At 48.3% G+C, this 16,724-nt stretch overlaps 1 protein-coding gene across 1 annotated transcript in view; it reads right to left on the bottom strand.

The window, feature by feature from the left end:
• nrxn2b (neurexin 2b) overlaps positions 1-16,429 on the bottom strand; it is a 1,731,499-nt gene extending 1,715,070 nt beyond the window's left edge. The window contains exon 1 of the mRNA XM_078532738.1: positions 15,715-16,429. Within this exon, the coding sequence (XP_078388864.1) occupies positions 15,715-16,429 (715 nt within the window). The remainder of the gene's footprint in view (positions 1-15,714) is intronic.
• Between the last annotated feature and the right edge of the window lie 295 nt (positions 16,430-16,724).

Raw genomic sequence — 16,724 nt, 5'->3', positions numbered from 1 at the left:
GAGGCTTGAAATGATAATTAGAAAAACATAGGGAATTGGAGGTGAGGTGTAAAGAGGGCAATTTGCATCTCTAAAAAGACCATTCAAAAGAGCGGGTGAAATATTACACCTAACCAGGTGAAGCTCAGAAACAACGTCCTTATCTTTTTCAAAGCTTACTGGTAAAGTCATTATTATGAAAGGGTATTATTGTTAGAAGATTTTAAAGTTAAAAAAACACCGAGTGACAATGAAAATTTGCATTCAAAGAGGAAAATCTGTACAAAGGAAGAGAAGGCTATTGGTAAGAGGAGGAGGGTTTCGAAGATCTAAAGCCTCCAGCCTGTCAGCCTCAAGTCTTCCTGCGAGGACCCAGGACCACATGACCATAAGATGTAGGAGCAGAAGTAGGCCATTCGGCCCATTGAGTCTGCTCCACCATTCAATGAGATCGTGGCTGATCTGATAATCCTCAACTCCACTTTCCTGCCTTTTCCCCATAACCCTTGATTCCCTTACTGATTAAAAATCTGTCCATCTCAGCCTTGAATATACTTAACAACCCAGCCTCTACAGCCCTCTGCGGTAAAGAATTCCACAGATTCACTACCCACTGAGAGAAGAAATTACCCCTCATCTCTGTTTTAAGTGAGTGCCCCCTTATTATGCCCTCTGGTCCTAGACTCTCCCACAAGGGGAAACAAACTCGCAGCATCTACCTTGTCAAGCCCCTAAGAATCTTACATGTTTCAATGAGGTCGCCTCTCATTCTTCCAAACTCCAATGAGCACAGGCCCAACTTACTCAACCTCTCCTCATAAGAAATTCCCTCCATACCCAGGATCAACCTAGTGAACCTTCTCTGGACTGCCCCCAATGCCAGTATATCTTTCCTTGGATAAAGGGATCAAAACTGTTTACAGTATTCTAGGTGTGGTCTAACTAGTGCCTTGTATAGTTTTAGCAAGACTTCCCTATTTTTATACTCCATTCCCTTTGAAATAAAGACAAAAATTCCATTTGCCTTCCCTATTCCCTGCTGAATTTGTATGGTAGCTTTTTGTGATTCATGTATGAGGACCCCCAAATCCCTCTGTGCTGCAGCTTTCTGCAGCCTTTCTCCATTTAAATAATATTCAGCTCCTCTATTCTTCCTGCAAAAGTGCATAACCTCACATTTCCCACATTATATTCCATCTGCCAAGTTTTTGCCCACTCACTTAACCTGTCCATATCCCTCTGTAGACTCCTTGTGTCATCCTCACCACTTGCCTTCCCACCTATTTTTGTATCATCCGCAAACTTGACGATAGTATATTCACTTCCCTCATCCAAGTCACTAATATATATTGTAAATAATTGTGGCCCGAGCGCTGATCCCTGTGGCACTCCACTAGTTACAGGTTGCCATCCTGAAAATGCAACCTGTATCCAACTCTCTGTCTTCTATTAGTTAGTCAATCTTCTATCCACACTAATATACTACACCGAACATCATAAACTCTTATCTTATTACGTAACCTTATGAATGGTACCTTATCGAACGCCTTTTAGAAATCCAAATATATTACATCTACTGGTCTCCCTTTATCGATCCTGCTTGTTACCTCCTCAGAGAACTCTAATAAATTTGTCAGGCATGATTTCCCCTTCATGAAGCTATGCTGACTCTGCTTGATTATATTATGCATTTCTAAACGCTCTGCTATTACATCCTTTATAACAGACTCCAACATTTTCACAATGACAGATGTTAAGCCAACTGGCTTATAGTTACCTATTCTTTGTCTCCTTCCCTTTTTAAATAAAGGTGTTACATTGGCAGTTTTCCAATCCTCTGGGACTTTTCCAGAATCTAAGGACTCTTGTAAGGTTACTACCAGCGCATCCACTACCTCTGCAGCTATTTCCTTTAATACCCTGGGATACAACCCATCGGGTCCAAGGGGCTTATCGGCCTTTAGCCCCATTAGTTTCCCTAGTACTTTTTCTCTAGTGATAGTTATTATATTTATTTCCTCCCCCTGCTGTTGCTCCTTGATTATTCAGTATTTCTGAAACGCTATTAGTGTCTTCTACCGTGAAGACTGATGCAAAGTATTTAATTCAACTCCTCTGCCTATTCCTGGTTCCCCATTATTATTTCCCCAGCCTCATCCTCTCAGGGGTCTATGTTCACTTTGGCCTCTCTCTTCCTTTTTATATATTTAAAGAAGCTCTTACTGTCCCTTTTTATATTACTTGCTGGTTTACCCTCAAAGTTTATTTTCTCTCTCTTTATTATTTTTTTGGTCATCTTCTGTTGGCTGTGAAACTTTCCCAATCCCTCTGGTTTACCACTAATCTTTGCCACATTGTATGTTTTTTATTTCACTTTGTTACTTTCTTTAACTCCCTTGGTTAACCACGGTTGGTTTATCCCCTTCCTCCAATCCTTCTTCCTCACTGGGATATATCCTCATTGTGAGTCGTGAACTATTTTCTTAAACGTCTGCCAACGCTCATCAACCGTCTGTTCTGCTAAACTCCTTTCCCAGTCCACTCCTGCCCTAATTCCTTTGTAATTACTCTTATTTAAGTTTAGCACAGTCGTCCACCGAACTGAAAATCTAAATGACGCGCGGTGACGTCGGGACGCCCGCCTGACATCACCGCGCATCATTTTACGCATCGGCGAGCGGGCCCCACCCCCACTCGCTGACCCAAAAATTCTTCCCATACTGTTCAAGGAAACTGTCCCAAATGCACTCTATGAATTCTTCCTCGTGGCTACCTCTGCCAATTTGATTTTCCCAAATCTACATGGAGATTAAAGTCACCCATGGTTAATATACCGTCTTTTTTCCATGCCCTCATTATTTCCTGATTTATTCTCTGCCGGACAGCATAGTTACTGTTAGGGGGCCTATAGACCCACTCCCACCAGTGTCTTCTTCCCCTTGTTATTTCTTATCTCTACCCATATGGATTCTGCACCTTCCGATCCAAGGTCATTTCTTGCTATTGGACTTATTCCATCTCGTACTAACAAAGCTACCCCACCACCCTTTCCTTCCTGCCTGTCATTTTGAAAAGCCACATGCCCCTGAATATTTAATTCCAAGCTCTGATCACCTTGTAACCATGTCTCCGTAATGGTTATAAGATTATACTCATTAATCTCTATTTGTGCCATTAATTCACTCATTTTTGTTCCAAATACTATGTGCATTTAAGTAAAGAGCGATTAATTTTGCCTTTTTACCATTTTTCCCCCCTTGACTCAATTTGCTGCTGCTTTTTATGTTTGTACACCTTGTCCCTTCCTGTCACGCTCTGGGTGTCATTACTTAAGTAGCTGCCCTGCAATATCCTTTTGCCTTGTAAGCCTACTGATCCCCTCTCCAGAATCCTCCCCCCATCTATTTAGTTTGAAGCCCTCTCTACAACCCTAGTTATTCGATTCGCCAGGGCACCAGTCCCCACATAGTTCAAGTGAAGCCCAACCCACTGGAACAGCTCCCTGCTGGAGCTGGAAGAAACTCATTTTGAATGTGACTGCCCAGGATTTGTTTTGCCAGGGGTCTGTTTGAATCTGTGTTTTACTGTTACCTTATCAGGAGTGTAACTGAGAGTCAGATTAATTAGGGGATTTCTGTAGTTATTATAGTAGTAATTTTGTAGACATATGTATGTGCTTACAATCTTTCTTGTATTAATAAATATATAATTTAGTTTTCTAAAAAACCTCTTGAGACTCAGTGGTCTTATTACTACTGAATTCAAAGCCTGCACCTTGAAACATACAAATTGCAAAAATAGTTTATGACAGTTATTTCAAGTTTCCCTCTGGGATTTGAACAACTCAGCCCTTCCAATTGGTTGTGTCATAATAGACCCACAGGAAGCCAATCCCTGTTTAACAGGTATCAGACATGCACTCCTTTCTCATTATATCACTCACTCCTTCTCTTGCCAAAAGTACAGCTAATTGGCTCTTCAACTTCTTATGATGGTAGGTTTTATAAGTTCATGCTTGGGAATGAACAGAACATCTGATGGGATCCACTTATCTACTCACCCAAATTCCCAAAGTAATATGCATTACTGGCTCAATATGAGCCGCGTGGATTTGTCAAATCTCTCTATATGATCCTCTTTCAATAGGCTCCCCTGGCAATCTAATCTCCGATCCAATTACACTTGGACAATACGTGTCTATCCACTTCTCCTCCATTGCTAATTTTTAATGTTTTATGAGATGTGAGCCCTTTCCAACAGTGAGACACTCACAGAATCACAGAGCAGAAGAGGCCCTTCGGCCCATCAAGTCTGCACCCACACGTGAGAAACACCTGACCTACCTACCTAATCCCATTTACCAGCACTTGGCCCATAGCCTTGAATGTTATGACATGCCAAGTGCTCATCCAGGTACTTTTTAAAGGATGTGAGGCAACCCGCCTCCATCACCCTCCCACGCAGCGCATTCCAGACCGTCACCACCCTCTGGGTAAAGAAGTTTTTCCTCACATTCCCCCTAAACCTCCTGCCCCTCACCTTGAACTTGTGTCCCCTCGTGGCTGACCCTTCAACTAAGGGGAACAGCTGCTCCCTATCCACCCTGTCCATGCCCCTCATAATCTTGTACACCTCGATCAGGTCGCCCCTCAGTCTTCTCTGCTCCAATGAAAATGACCCAAGTCTATCCAACCTTTCTTCATAACTTAAATGTTTCATCCCAGGCAACGTCCTGGTGAATCTCCTCTGCGCCCCCTCCGGTGCAATCACATCCTTCCCATAATGTGGCGACCAGAACTGCACACAGTACTCCAGCTGTGGCCTCACCAAAGTTCTATACAACTCCAACATGACCTCCCTACTTTTGTAATCTATGCCTCGATTGATAAAGGCAAGTGTCCCATATGCCTTTTTCACCACCCCACTAACATACCCCTCCACCTTCAGAGATCTATGGACACACACACCAAGGTCCCTTTGTTCCTCAGAACTTCCTAGTGTCATGCCGTTCATTGAATACTTCCTTGTCAAATTACTCCTTCCAAACTTGCGTGGATCAACTCTTGTTCACTTAATCCACTTAAACCCACTTAATCGCGCCATCACACAACAGATTGCAAAACAATGTATGTCCACTAATAAACAACAACAATCCATTTCTAAATCATCTCTTACGTAGTTAGATATCCCATTCAACACAAGCCACATTGCTTTTATTTATTCTTTCATGGGACGTGGGCGACACTGGCAAGGCCCAGCATTTGTTGCCCATCCCTAATTGCCCCTTGAACTGAGTGTCTCGCTCGGCCATTTCAGAGGGGCAGTTAAGAGTCAACCACACCGCTGTGTGGGGTCTGGAGTCACATGTCAGCCAGACCGGGTAAGGGCGGCAGATTTCCTTCCCCTAAAGGGGACATTAGTGAACCCGGTGTGTTTTTTTTTATATCACAATCGAGTATAGTTATCATGGTCACCATTACTGAGACTAGCTTTATAATTCCAGGTTTTATGCATTGAATTTGCTGCCAGTGGAACCCAGGACCCCAGAGCATTAGTCTGGGCCTCTGGGTTACCAGTCCAGTGACATTACCACTACGCCACCGTCTCCCCCTATTAGGGGGACGTTAGGACAGACGACCAAAACTTGGACAATGAGGTAGGTTTTTAAGGACAAGGGAGAGGTGGAGACTATCAGGTAGCTGAGGGAACGACCACCAACGGTAAGTGATGTAAATCAGGGGATGCACATAATGCCCGGAATGGAGGAGCACAGAGACCCGGGGGAGCGGCTGTGGGGCTGGAGGAACTTGCAGAGAGAGCGAAGGGGGCAGGGGGAGGGAAGGATTCTAAACAGAGACGAGAGTTTGAAAATCGAGGTGCTGCCGAGGGGGTCGGGGTCAACCGGTGAGCAGGCGATGGCGTGACGGGTGAACGGGAGCTTGGCGCGAGGTGGGGCCCAGCGTGGCAGAGCGTTGGTTGAACCAGAGGGCGGTTGGAGGCCATCCAGGGCGAGCACCGGGGCAGTCAAATCGAGAGGTAACCAAAGGCATTCCACCCCCTCCACCGTCAAAATGCAGTGCCCTTGTGAGGCCGGGTAGCATATTGTAACGCAGAGTAAAGCTGTGTGCCAACGAGGGACAGCATCGCAATGCCACACTGCAAAATGTGCTGAAATATAACACATCAGACGTCAGACACTTTATCTAACATGCTCCCAATTTTTGACCTGGAGCCAAGAATTGACAAACATCTACCAATCTGCAGCATCTCCTCACCAGCAGCAATTAACCTCCAACTGACCTTAAGATTTCCATTTACAGCAGCCAGACTACTCGGCTTGTAAAGGGAACATACCAGTTAATCACAGGACAACATAAATCAGAGTCAATCGGTGGAATCTGATGCCCTTCCCCCCACGGCAACTTCAATTTTTTTTTTTAAATTCGTTCACGGGCTCCCCTGGCCAGGCCCAGCATTTATTGCCCGTCCCTCATCGCCCCCTTGCTCAGTCGGCAGTTAGGAGTCGACCGCATTGCTATGTGGGTCTGGAGTCACGTGTAGGCCGGGCCGGGTAAGGACGGCGGATTTGGGAGGGGGCGTGGGGGAGCAGAGAGACCCCCACAACCACCCCCCCCCACAACACCGCATCGCCCCACCCGACATCACACAGCGGCGGCCAGTGGCCCATAGGAACGTAGAAACATAGGAACTAGGAGCAGGAGGAGGCCATTCGGCCCTTCGAGCCTGCTCCGCTATTCGTTATGATCGTGGCTGATCATCCAACTCAATAGCCTGCTCCCCGCTTTCTCCCCGTACCCTTTGATCCCTTCCCCCCCCCCCCCCCCCCACCAAGAGCTCTACCCAACTCCTTCTTTGACCCAGCCACAATTCTAGGCCTCAGGTGGGTGTGATACCGGCATCAGCCACTGCCTCCCCGGCGGCGCTGTCGCTCAACAGAACTGCCGGCCTCTGGTTGGCCGGCACCTGCCAGTGGGTAGGGCCTCCGTCCACGGGGTCCTTGATCTAAGGGAAGGCCAGTTAAATGCCTGAGTGGCACTTATTACAGAGGGCCTTCCCTCAAAAAGGTTACCCAAGGCTCTCTCCAGGGTTGGATAAATGCCACCCAAGGTGACCTCCTGGATAATGCACCCTTCCTCCTTGACCCTTGCTCAGCTAGAAGTAACGGCACTACCTCATGAACATCGATGGCCTTTTAATTCCGGAGTCTGGAATCTAGACTAGTAAGACAGAGAAGCAGGCCATTCAGCCCATTGAGTCTGCACCGGCTCTCTCAAAGAGCAGTCCAGTTAGTCCCACTCTCTCTTTACTCTTTCCCCCACACTCCTGAAATCCTTTCCCTTCAGGTCTTTATCCAATTCGCTTCTGAAGGCCGCTATTGAATCTCTCCCCCCCGCCACCCTCTCACTTTCAAACCCTAAGCGCTCATTACCTGAAAAAAGTTTCCCCTCCTGTCGCCTTTGGTTCTTTGTCAATCACCTTTAATTCTCTACCCTTTGGTCAGCATCATCTCAGCCACTGGAACAAATATTCTCTTCATCTACCCTATCTAAACCCTCCTGATTTTAATCACACGTTTCCTCTAGCCCTTTGGTGAAAAAATGTACCCTGGTTTAACTCCTGGGTGGTCTAGCGCTAACTTTCAGACTATGGACCACCACCCCTCTCCCCCCCCGACCCCCACCTCCCCCCTCCCACCCCTCTCCCCCCAGCCCCACCTCCCCCTCCCACCCCTCTCACCCCACGCCCACCCACCCCCACTCAAGGAAAGAGTTTCCCTCTATCAGCCTGAAATGGGCCAAGAAGGGGACAGGAATTTTTTTTAATTCATTCACGGGATGTGGGCGTCGCTGGCTGGGCCCAGCATTTATTGCCCATCCCTAATTGCCCCCTTGAGAAGGTGGGGGTGAGCCGCCTTCTTGAGCCGCTGCAGTCCCATGGGGTGTAGGTACACCCACAGCGCTGCTAGGGAGGGAGTTCCAGGATTTTGACCCAGCGACAGTGAAGGAACGGCCGATTATATTTCCAAGTCAGGATGGTGAGTGACTTGGAGTGGAACCTCCAGGTGGTGGTGTTCCCATCAAAATGCTGCCCTTGTCCTTTCTTTTATTCATTCATACAATGTGGACGTCGCTGGCTAGGCCCAGCATTTATTGGCCATCCCTAATTGCTCTTGTTCTAGGTGGTCATGGGTTTGGAAGGTGCTGTCGAAGGAGCCTTGGTGAGTTGCTGCAGTGCATCTTGTAGGTGGTACACACACTGCTGCTACTGTGCGTCGGTGGTGGAGGGAGTGAATGTTTGTGGATGGGGTGCCGATCAAGCTTTGTCCTGGACGGTGTCGAGCTTCTTGAGTGTTGTGGGAGCTGCACTCATCCAGGCAAGTGGGGAGTATTCCATCACCCTCCTGACTTGTGCCTTGTAGATAGTGGACAGGCTTTGGGGAGTCAGGAGGTGAGTTACTCGCTGCAGGATTCCCAGTCTCATAGGCTAGGAACCCATACCCCCAGAGCATAGCCCGGGGCCTCTGGATTACCTGCGCAGTGACAATGCCTCGATGCTACCATCTCCTCATTACTGATAGAGCAAGGAAGAAGAATCTGTTTCTTGGGGTAACAGGGTGAGTAACTGGAGGATGCAGATTTAAGATAATTGGAAAAAGAACCAGATGTGGTGACGGTGGGCGATGCAATTAAGGGTATTTTTTTTTTACACACAGTGAGTTGTCGCAATCTGGAAGGCGCTGCCTGAAAGGGCGGCGGAAGCAGATTCAATAGGGACTTTCGGAAGGGGAACTGGATAAAAATCTGAAGGGGAAAAGAGTTGCAGGGTTGCGGGGGGGAAGGGGCAGGGAGGAGTGGCATTAATTGGATAGCTCCTTCAAAGAGCCAGCATAGGCAGGATGGGCTGAAAGGCCTCTTTCTGTGCTATCAGTTTATGATTCTGTATCCCAGCCACCTCTTCCTTGTAAGTTTTCGACTGTTTCTTTGACGATTTTACCGAGCAATTTTTCTTTCCAATTTATCCAGCTCCCTCTTTGAACTTTGAACTGTTACATCGTCATTTTTGGATCGAATCTAATTCGGCTATGGATGCTGTTTCCCGGACATTCCCCTCCCTCCCACCCCCCCACCCCCCTTCCCTTAACGTCTTTTGACGTGGATAGAGGGACAAAATATTGAGAGAGGGGAAAGTAATCCCACTGGTTGGGGAGTGTCGGACCACAGAACAGAGTCAAAACGTTACAGTCGAATGTTTCGGGGTGACGTGAGGAAGCAACATCCAATGCACAAAAGGCTGGTAGATGTTTGCAATGCCAATTGATGATCGACCAACAGTTAATCTCAAATCAGATTTGTTGGACTTTTGTTAAGCAACTGTATTAAGAGATAAGGTCGTGAGCTGCATTCGAAATTCCTCTCTCCGGCTGGGCTGCTTTAGGGACTGAGACTTTGGCCTCCTTCCCCTTGGACTTTTGCGATGCCTTGGTGCTGGTTGGATGTTCGTCACCGATCGAACATGTCAACCACCCGCCCAGCAGGCATCGAGCCCCCGACATGGATCAGGCCTCGCTTAGATCTTCGACCCGAGCAGTGACACCGTCCAGTGCTCCACCTGCTCCTCCCCAGGTTTTTCAACAGCATAAAACCCATCACGCATCGACCTCGCTTGAGTTCCAAAGAAGAGTCATATCGGACTCGAGACAGTAACTCCGTTTCTCTCTCCGCCAGCGCTGCCAGACCCGCTGAGCTTTTCCAGCACTGTCTGTTTTCATGAATACATATCTGTTCGTTCTTCTAAGCTACTTGGAAACTAAGCAGAGTTTTTACAGGCTGGGCTAGGTGGGATAATCATCCTCCCCTGTCCAGTGCAACGCTCTGTTACTAGGTTAAGATAATTTAGCCGTTTGGCAGTACAGAGCTTGAGTATTGCTGAAAAAAAGAGACATGTCGAAGCTTTTCGTCTTGCACTCATCAGGACACTTTGCAAGAATATAAATATAAGGGGAAAACAACAATTCATACTGTATGTGAAGAGAGTGCTGATTGGTTGGCAAGTGGACTCTGATTGGTAGAAGCGTTGCCATGGAGAATGCGCCACCGCTGGTGACTGACAGTTAACTGCCAAGCATTGTTTGCAATTTAAACCAGGCAGCTTCACCCTGATTGGTCAAGGCATTGCCCTGAGGAATGAACCAGCGAATGGCTGTCACTTGTTTTGTTTAGCCGAAACAGGCGCAATGAGTGTACGTGTTCTTTGGTGTCCACAAAGAACAGGGCCCCGTGTACTAATATATGTAGCTTCCAGTGCACGCAAATGCGCCGCACTGTGAGTCCAACTGACAGTCTTAAATTGGTGGTCAGCTCAATTCGTAGCACACTGAGGATTATTTAGCAAATGCTGTCCGATCGCGGAATCATGTCTAATGTTGGACACGGCGTTTTGAGTTTTGCAAGCATGGGCAGGTTGGTTAGGATATGGTCTGTGCCCTGCCCTTCGCGAACAGTAGCTGGGACATGCTGTTTGATACGATCTGCCAGTCTTTGCACATTGCGCCCGTTTCAGCTAAACAAAATAAGTGACAGCCATTCGCTGGTTCATTCCTCAGGGCAACGCCTTGACCAATCAGGGTGAAGCTGCCTGGTTTAAATTTCAAACAATGCTTGGCAGTTAACTGTCAGTCACCATCAGTGGCGCGCTGGCACTAAAATTCATACCCCAATTGCTCACTTGCTCACTTACACTTTTTTTCTTTTCAGCATTACTTAAGATAACTTATTAAACATGATGCTAATTTGATCTTGTGGTGAAAATGGTAAACATCGCTTCTGGTTCCCGTCAAAACAATTCATCCATCAAGCGTTCTAGTTTGGCGGAAGATGAACCAGAAGATGGATGTCACAAAGTCATAAGCTATTGGCTGTCCTTTTTCACTTGAGGCAAGTCAACAAGTCTGACAGAGAAGGAACAGGGAGCCAGTGTTTCTTGCGCCAGAGCACAGAATACCGCAGCCTAAATTTTCCTCCTTCATTCTTGCTGTGTTCTTGCAGGCAGTGAAGGCTTTGCTTGCCAGTTTTGGGATTGTATATATGCATGAGCAATGCTAATCAGAGTTCATTTAGATATGTAGATCAGGGCTATTAGAGAGAGCAAAGTTGTTCCTCAACTGAGAGCCTGAAAACGCAATCGCTTGCGAAAGCCGTGGGGGAATGTTTGCAGGCACCTGTGCCCAGAGGGATAGGCAGCGCAGTTAAACCTCAGACAAACAAGCACAATCCCCTGTCTTATTCCCATAAATGCCTCTCCCACAACCCAGAGCGTACACAAGAAGCGAGAACAGTAAGGAAGGCACCGACACAAAGGCAAGATGCTGCGGATCCCGGAAATCTGGAGAAGCAGCACAAGCCGAGAGGCTCAGTGTGTCAGGCAGCATCTGGGGAGGTGGGGGCGGGGTGTGTGGGGGTTGGGGGGGGTGGGTAGGTGGGGTCCGCGGCGGAGGCGGGGGAGGGGGAGACAGAGAAACAGAGCGAGCGTTCCAGCATTCTCACACAAGGTTAACTCTGTTTCTCTGCCCGGGTGCTGCCTGACCTGCTGAGTATTTCCGGGCATTTTCTGTTCCTGTGACAGGCAAGACATTAAGCCCATCATGAGACGTTGACAGTCAGAGGTGACCCCGCTCACCCACCTTTCCGTCCCAATCTCCATAGCCACATTGGACTCAACAATACCGAAATAAGCCATTGGGCCCAATCTGCTTCTGCTAACCCTCAATCCCGTTCAATCAACTTGAATCCTATTTCTAAACCCCTTCCCTTACTTATCCCAATATTTCTGGATACGAACATACGAATCAGGAACAGGAGTGAGGCCACTCGGCCCCTCGAGCCTGCTCCGCCATTCAATAAGGTCATGACTGATCTGATTGTAACCCTTAGCCCCACATACCCACCGACCCCCCCGATAACCTTTCACCCCCTTGCTCATCAAGAATCTATCTAGCTCTGCCTCAAAAATATTCAGGCTCTGCTTCCACTGCTTTTTGAGGAAGAGAGTTCCAGAGACTCGCAGCCCGAGGAGTGAAAAAATTTCTCCTCATCCCCGTCTTCGATGGGTGACCCCTTATTTTTAAACAGTGACCCCCCTAGTTCTAGATTCTCCCACAAGAGGAAACATCCTCCCCCCACACCCACCCTGTCAAGACCCCTCAGGATCTGACATGTTTCAATCAAGCCGACTCTTACTCTTCTAAACTCCAGCGGATACAAGCCTAACCTGTCCGACCTTTCCTCATTAGACAACCCGCCCATTCCTGGCGTTAGTCTACTCTCCACATCAATACAAATTCTTGAGGCCTAATTCTGCATCAATGTTATTACCCTTGGGATGAAAATAAGAAAGTAAGTGATAGGAACAGGAGTAGGCTATTCGGCCACTGGAGCCTGCTCCGGCATTCAGTTGACCTTGGGCTTCAACTCCATTGTTTCCCACCCGCTTCCCATATCCCTTCATTCCCTGAGAGACCAAAAATCTCTCTACCCCACCCCCCAACCTTAAACGTATTCAACGATGGAGCATGTACAACCGCTTGGAGTAGAGGATTCCAACGATTCACATCCACTGAGTGAAGCATCCCTCCCCATCTCAGTCCTGAATGATTGACCCTTACCCTGAGACTGTGTCACCCCCCACCCCCACCCCACAACCCCCGCCCCATGTTCCGGATTCCTCCGGCTCATGGAAACAATCTCTCAAGTGTCTACCCCTGTCGAGCCCCTTTCACGACCCTGTATGTTCCAGTCGGACCATCCCTCGTTCTTCCAAACGCCCAATTTGCTCAGCCCTCTTGGGGCACCGCCCTCTTCGCCCCAGGGACTAAACTAGCGAAGCTTCACTCTATCACCACCGAGGCGAGAATGTCCTTCCTGAAATATGAAGAGCCCGCGGTATTCCAGGTGCGGTCACGCCAAAGCTCCAGACAATTGTGGAAAGACTTCCTTATGCCTGTACTCCAGTTCCATTGCAATAGAGGCCAACATGCCCTAAGCCTTCGTTGCTGGCTGCACCAGCAAGGCAACTTTCTGTGTTATGGATATGAGCTCACAGCTGTCCCGCTGCACATCAATATTTAAAAGTTACACTGTTTAAAAATATTCTTAGCTTTTCCATTCAGGTTACTAACATGTTCCAACTGAAGTTTCTTTATGCACTGTGCTTTCACAACTTTACACGGTCTCCCTCAGACAACTGAAGGGGTCAGCTTTGGGAGGAATACACCAGGATCAATCTTCCCTTCGTTATTCAGAGGCAACTAGGAGAGAAGTTCCTTTCAGAAGGCCTTCCATCTCAGGACTAAGGTAAAAGGGTGTTGCACAGATATAATACAAGAACATCTAGCTGTCAAATGCAGAGCACTGTGTTAGACTTCAGACACCACACTGTATTCCGTAAAGTATCAGGGACTCACTGTGAGTTAATCTGACTACGAATCAGAGTGTTACTGTGTGTTACTGAGGGTACAGTATCAGAGTGTTACTGTGTGTTACTCAGGGTACAGTATCAGGGTGTTACAGTGTGTTACTCAGGGTACAGTATCAGAGTGTTACTGTGTGTTACTGAGGGTACAGTATCAGATTGTCACAGTGTGTTACTCAAGGTACAGTATCAGGGTGTCACTGTGTGTTACTCAGGGTACAGTATCAGAGTGTCACTGTGTGTTACTCGGGGTACAGTATCAGATTGTCGCAGTGCGTTACTCAAGGTACAGTATCAGGGTGTCACAGTGTGTAACTCTGGGTACAGTATCAGAGTGTTAGAGTGTGTTACTGAGAGCACAGTATCAGGCTGTCACAGTGTGTTATTTAGGGTACAGTATCAAAGTGTCACTGTATGTTACTCAGGGTACAGTACCAGAGTGTTACTGTGTGTTACTCAGAGTACAGTATCAGAGTATCACAGTGTGTTACTCAGGGTACAGTATCAGAGTGTCACTATATGTTACTGAGGGTACAGTATCAGAGTGTTACTGTGTGTTACTCGGGGTACAGTATCAGAGTGTCACAGTGTGTTACTCGGGGTACAGTATCAGAGTGTTACTGTGCAGTACTCGGGCACAGTATCAAAGTGTCACTGTGTGTTACTCGGGGTACAGTATCAGAGTGTCACAGTGTGTTACTCGGGGTACAGTATCAGAGTATTACTGTGTGTTAGTCAGGATACAGTATCAAAGTGTCACTGTGTGTTACTCAGGGTACAGTATCAGAGTGTCAGTGTGTGTTACTCAGAGTACAATATCAGAGTATTACTGTGTGTTACTCTGGGTACAGTATCAGAGTGTCACAGTGTGTTACTCGGGGTACAGTATCAGAGTATTACTGTGTGTTAGTCAGGGTACAGTATCAAAGTGTCACTGTGTGTTACTCAGGGTACAGTATCAGAGTGTCAGTGTGTGTTACTCAGAGTACAGTATCAGAGTATTACTGTGTGTTACTCGGGGTACAGTATCAAAGTGTCACGGTGTGTTACTCGGGGTACAGTATCAGAGTGTTACTGTGTGTTACTCGGGGTACAGTATCAAAGTGTCACGGTGTGTTACTCGGGGTACAGTATCAGAGTATTACTGTGTGTTACTCAGGGTACAGTATTAAAGTGTCACGGTGTGTTACTCGGGGTACAGTATCAGAGTATTACTGTGTGTTACTCGGGGTACAGTATCAAAGTGTCACGGTGTGTTACTCGGGGTACAGTATCAGAGTGTCACTGTATGTTACTCAGGGTATAGTATCAGAGTGTTACTGTGTGTTACTCGGGGTACAGTATCAGAGTGTCACAGTGTGTTACTCGGGGTACAGTATCAGAGTATTACTGTGTGTTACTCGGGGTACAGTATCAAAGTGTCACTGTGTGTTACTCGGGGTACAGTATCAGAGTGTCACTGTGTGTTACTCAGGGTACAGTATCAGAGTGTTACTGTGTGTTACTCAGGGTACAGTATCAAAGTGTCACGGTGTGTTACTCGGGGTACAGTATCAAAGTGTCACGATGTGTTACTCAGGGTACAGTATCAAAGTGTCAATGTGTGTTACTCGAGGTACAGTATCAGTGTGTCACTGTTAGTTACTCGGGGTACAGTATCAGAGTGTTACTGTGTGTTACTCGGGGTACAGTATCAAAGTGTCACCGTGTGTTACTCAGACTACAGTATCAAAGTGTCACTGTGTGTTACTCAGACTACAGTATCAAAGTGTCAGTGTGTGTTACTCGGGGTACAGTATCAGTGTGTCACAGTGTGTTACTGTGTGTTACTTGGGGTACAGTATCAAAGTGTCACTGTGTGTTACTCAGACTACAGTATCAAAGTGTCACTGTGTGTTACTCAGACTACAGTATCAGAGTGTCACTGTGTGTTACTCAGACTACAGTATCAAAGTGTCACTGTGTGTTACTCAGACTACAGTATCAAAGTGTCACTGTGTGTTACTCGGAGTAGAGTATCAATGTGTCAGTGTGTTTTACTCTGGGTACAGTGTCAGAGTGTTACTGTGTGTTACCCGGGGTACAGTATCAGAGTGTCACTGTGTGTTACTCTGGGTACAGTATCAGTGTGTCACTGTGTGTTACTCTGGGTACAGTATCAGTGTGTCACTGTGCGTTATAATGGGAACTTTCGATACAGGGACTATGACACAAAACAGAAGATCATCAAGTTGAAGTGATTCCTACCTTCGCTGCACAGCTTCCCCTGGAACCCAGTCTCTGTGCAGTCACACACGACCTTGCTGTTGATGACAGAGCAGACGCCTCCGTTCAGGCAGGGGTTCTGCTTGGAGCACAGGTATTCCATATCGTTTTGGATTCCTTGGCTGCCCAAGAGCACGGGGGGCGTGTCCCCCACCTTGAGGTTGGCGATCAAGCCCTTGAAGGGCAGCTCGTACTTGACCGTGCTGGACGTCAGGGTGGACAGGCGGACGTCAGGCGGAATGCCCCCGACAAACAGGTCGCTGGCGACGGTCATGTCCCTCCTCTTGGACTTCACCTCCGCCGTCTTGGCCTCGGAGTCGACGACCAGCATGGTCTCCCGGTAGTTGCGGGTGAGGAGGACCATGTGCCAGTGGTCGTCGTCCACCCTCGTGTCCAGGTGCAGGGCGGCGGGCTCCACGCAGAAGATGGTGAAGCGCAGCCGCAGGCGGCTGCCGACGATCATGAGCTCCAGGAAGTCGCAGTAGCCGCCGTCGTCCACGTACAGGAGCAGCGCCTTGGAGGCGTTGGTCTTGAGGCTGAAGCTCAGCTCGCCCTGGGAGCCCGCGTCCCACCGGGCGTAGCGGGCCCACTGGCCGGCCGCGCCGCCAAACTCCAGGGCGCCGTTGAGGCCGACGGTGCAGACGAGGAGGACGGCCAGCCGGAGCAGCCGCGCCTCGGCCGCCGTGTCGACGGCCATTTTCACGGCGGGTGGGCGGGGGAGGGGTGGGGGCGGGGGTCGGGGGTCAGGGGTGGGGGGGTGTTGTGTGTGTGTGTGTGTGGGGGTGGTTGGGTGGGGGCGTCAGGGCTTTCGACCGCAGACGGCCGGGGGAGTTCTCAAACGTGCCAGGGCCCGGGGTGAAACCACGCGCTCAGAAGCCTGCCGGGCGCCACCGTCTTTCCCCCCCTCCACCACCCCTCCCGCCAACCGGCAAACCAACCACCACCCCACCCACCCCCCCACCGCCCCCACCCACCCACCCCCCCCACCCCCC

The sequence above is a fragment of the Cetorhinus maximus genome, chromosome 31 (assembly GCF_964194155.1).
Source record: "Cetorhinus maximus chromosome 31, sCetMax3.hap1.1, whole genome shotgun sequence".
In the NCBI taxonomy this organism is placed as follows: Eukaryota; Metazoa; Chordata; class Chondrichthyes; order Lamniformes; family Cetorhinidae; genus Cetorhinus; species Cetorhinus maximus.
The sequence above is the reverse complement of the archived record's forward strand: the minus strand, read 5'-3'. Positions and strand labels throughout refer to the sequence as shown.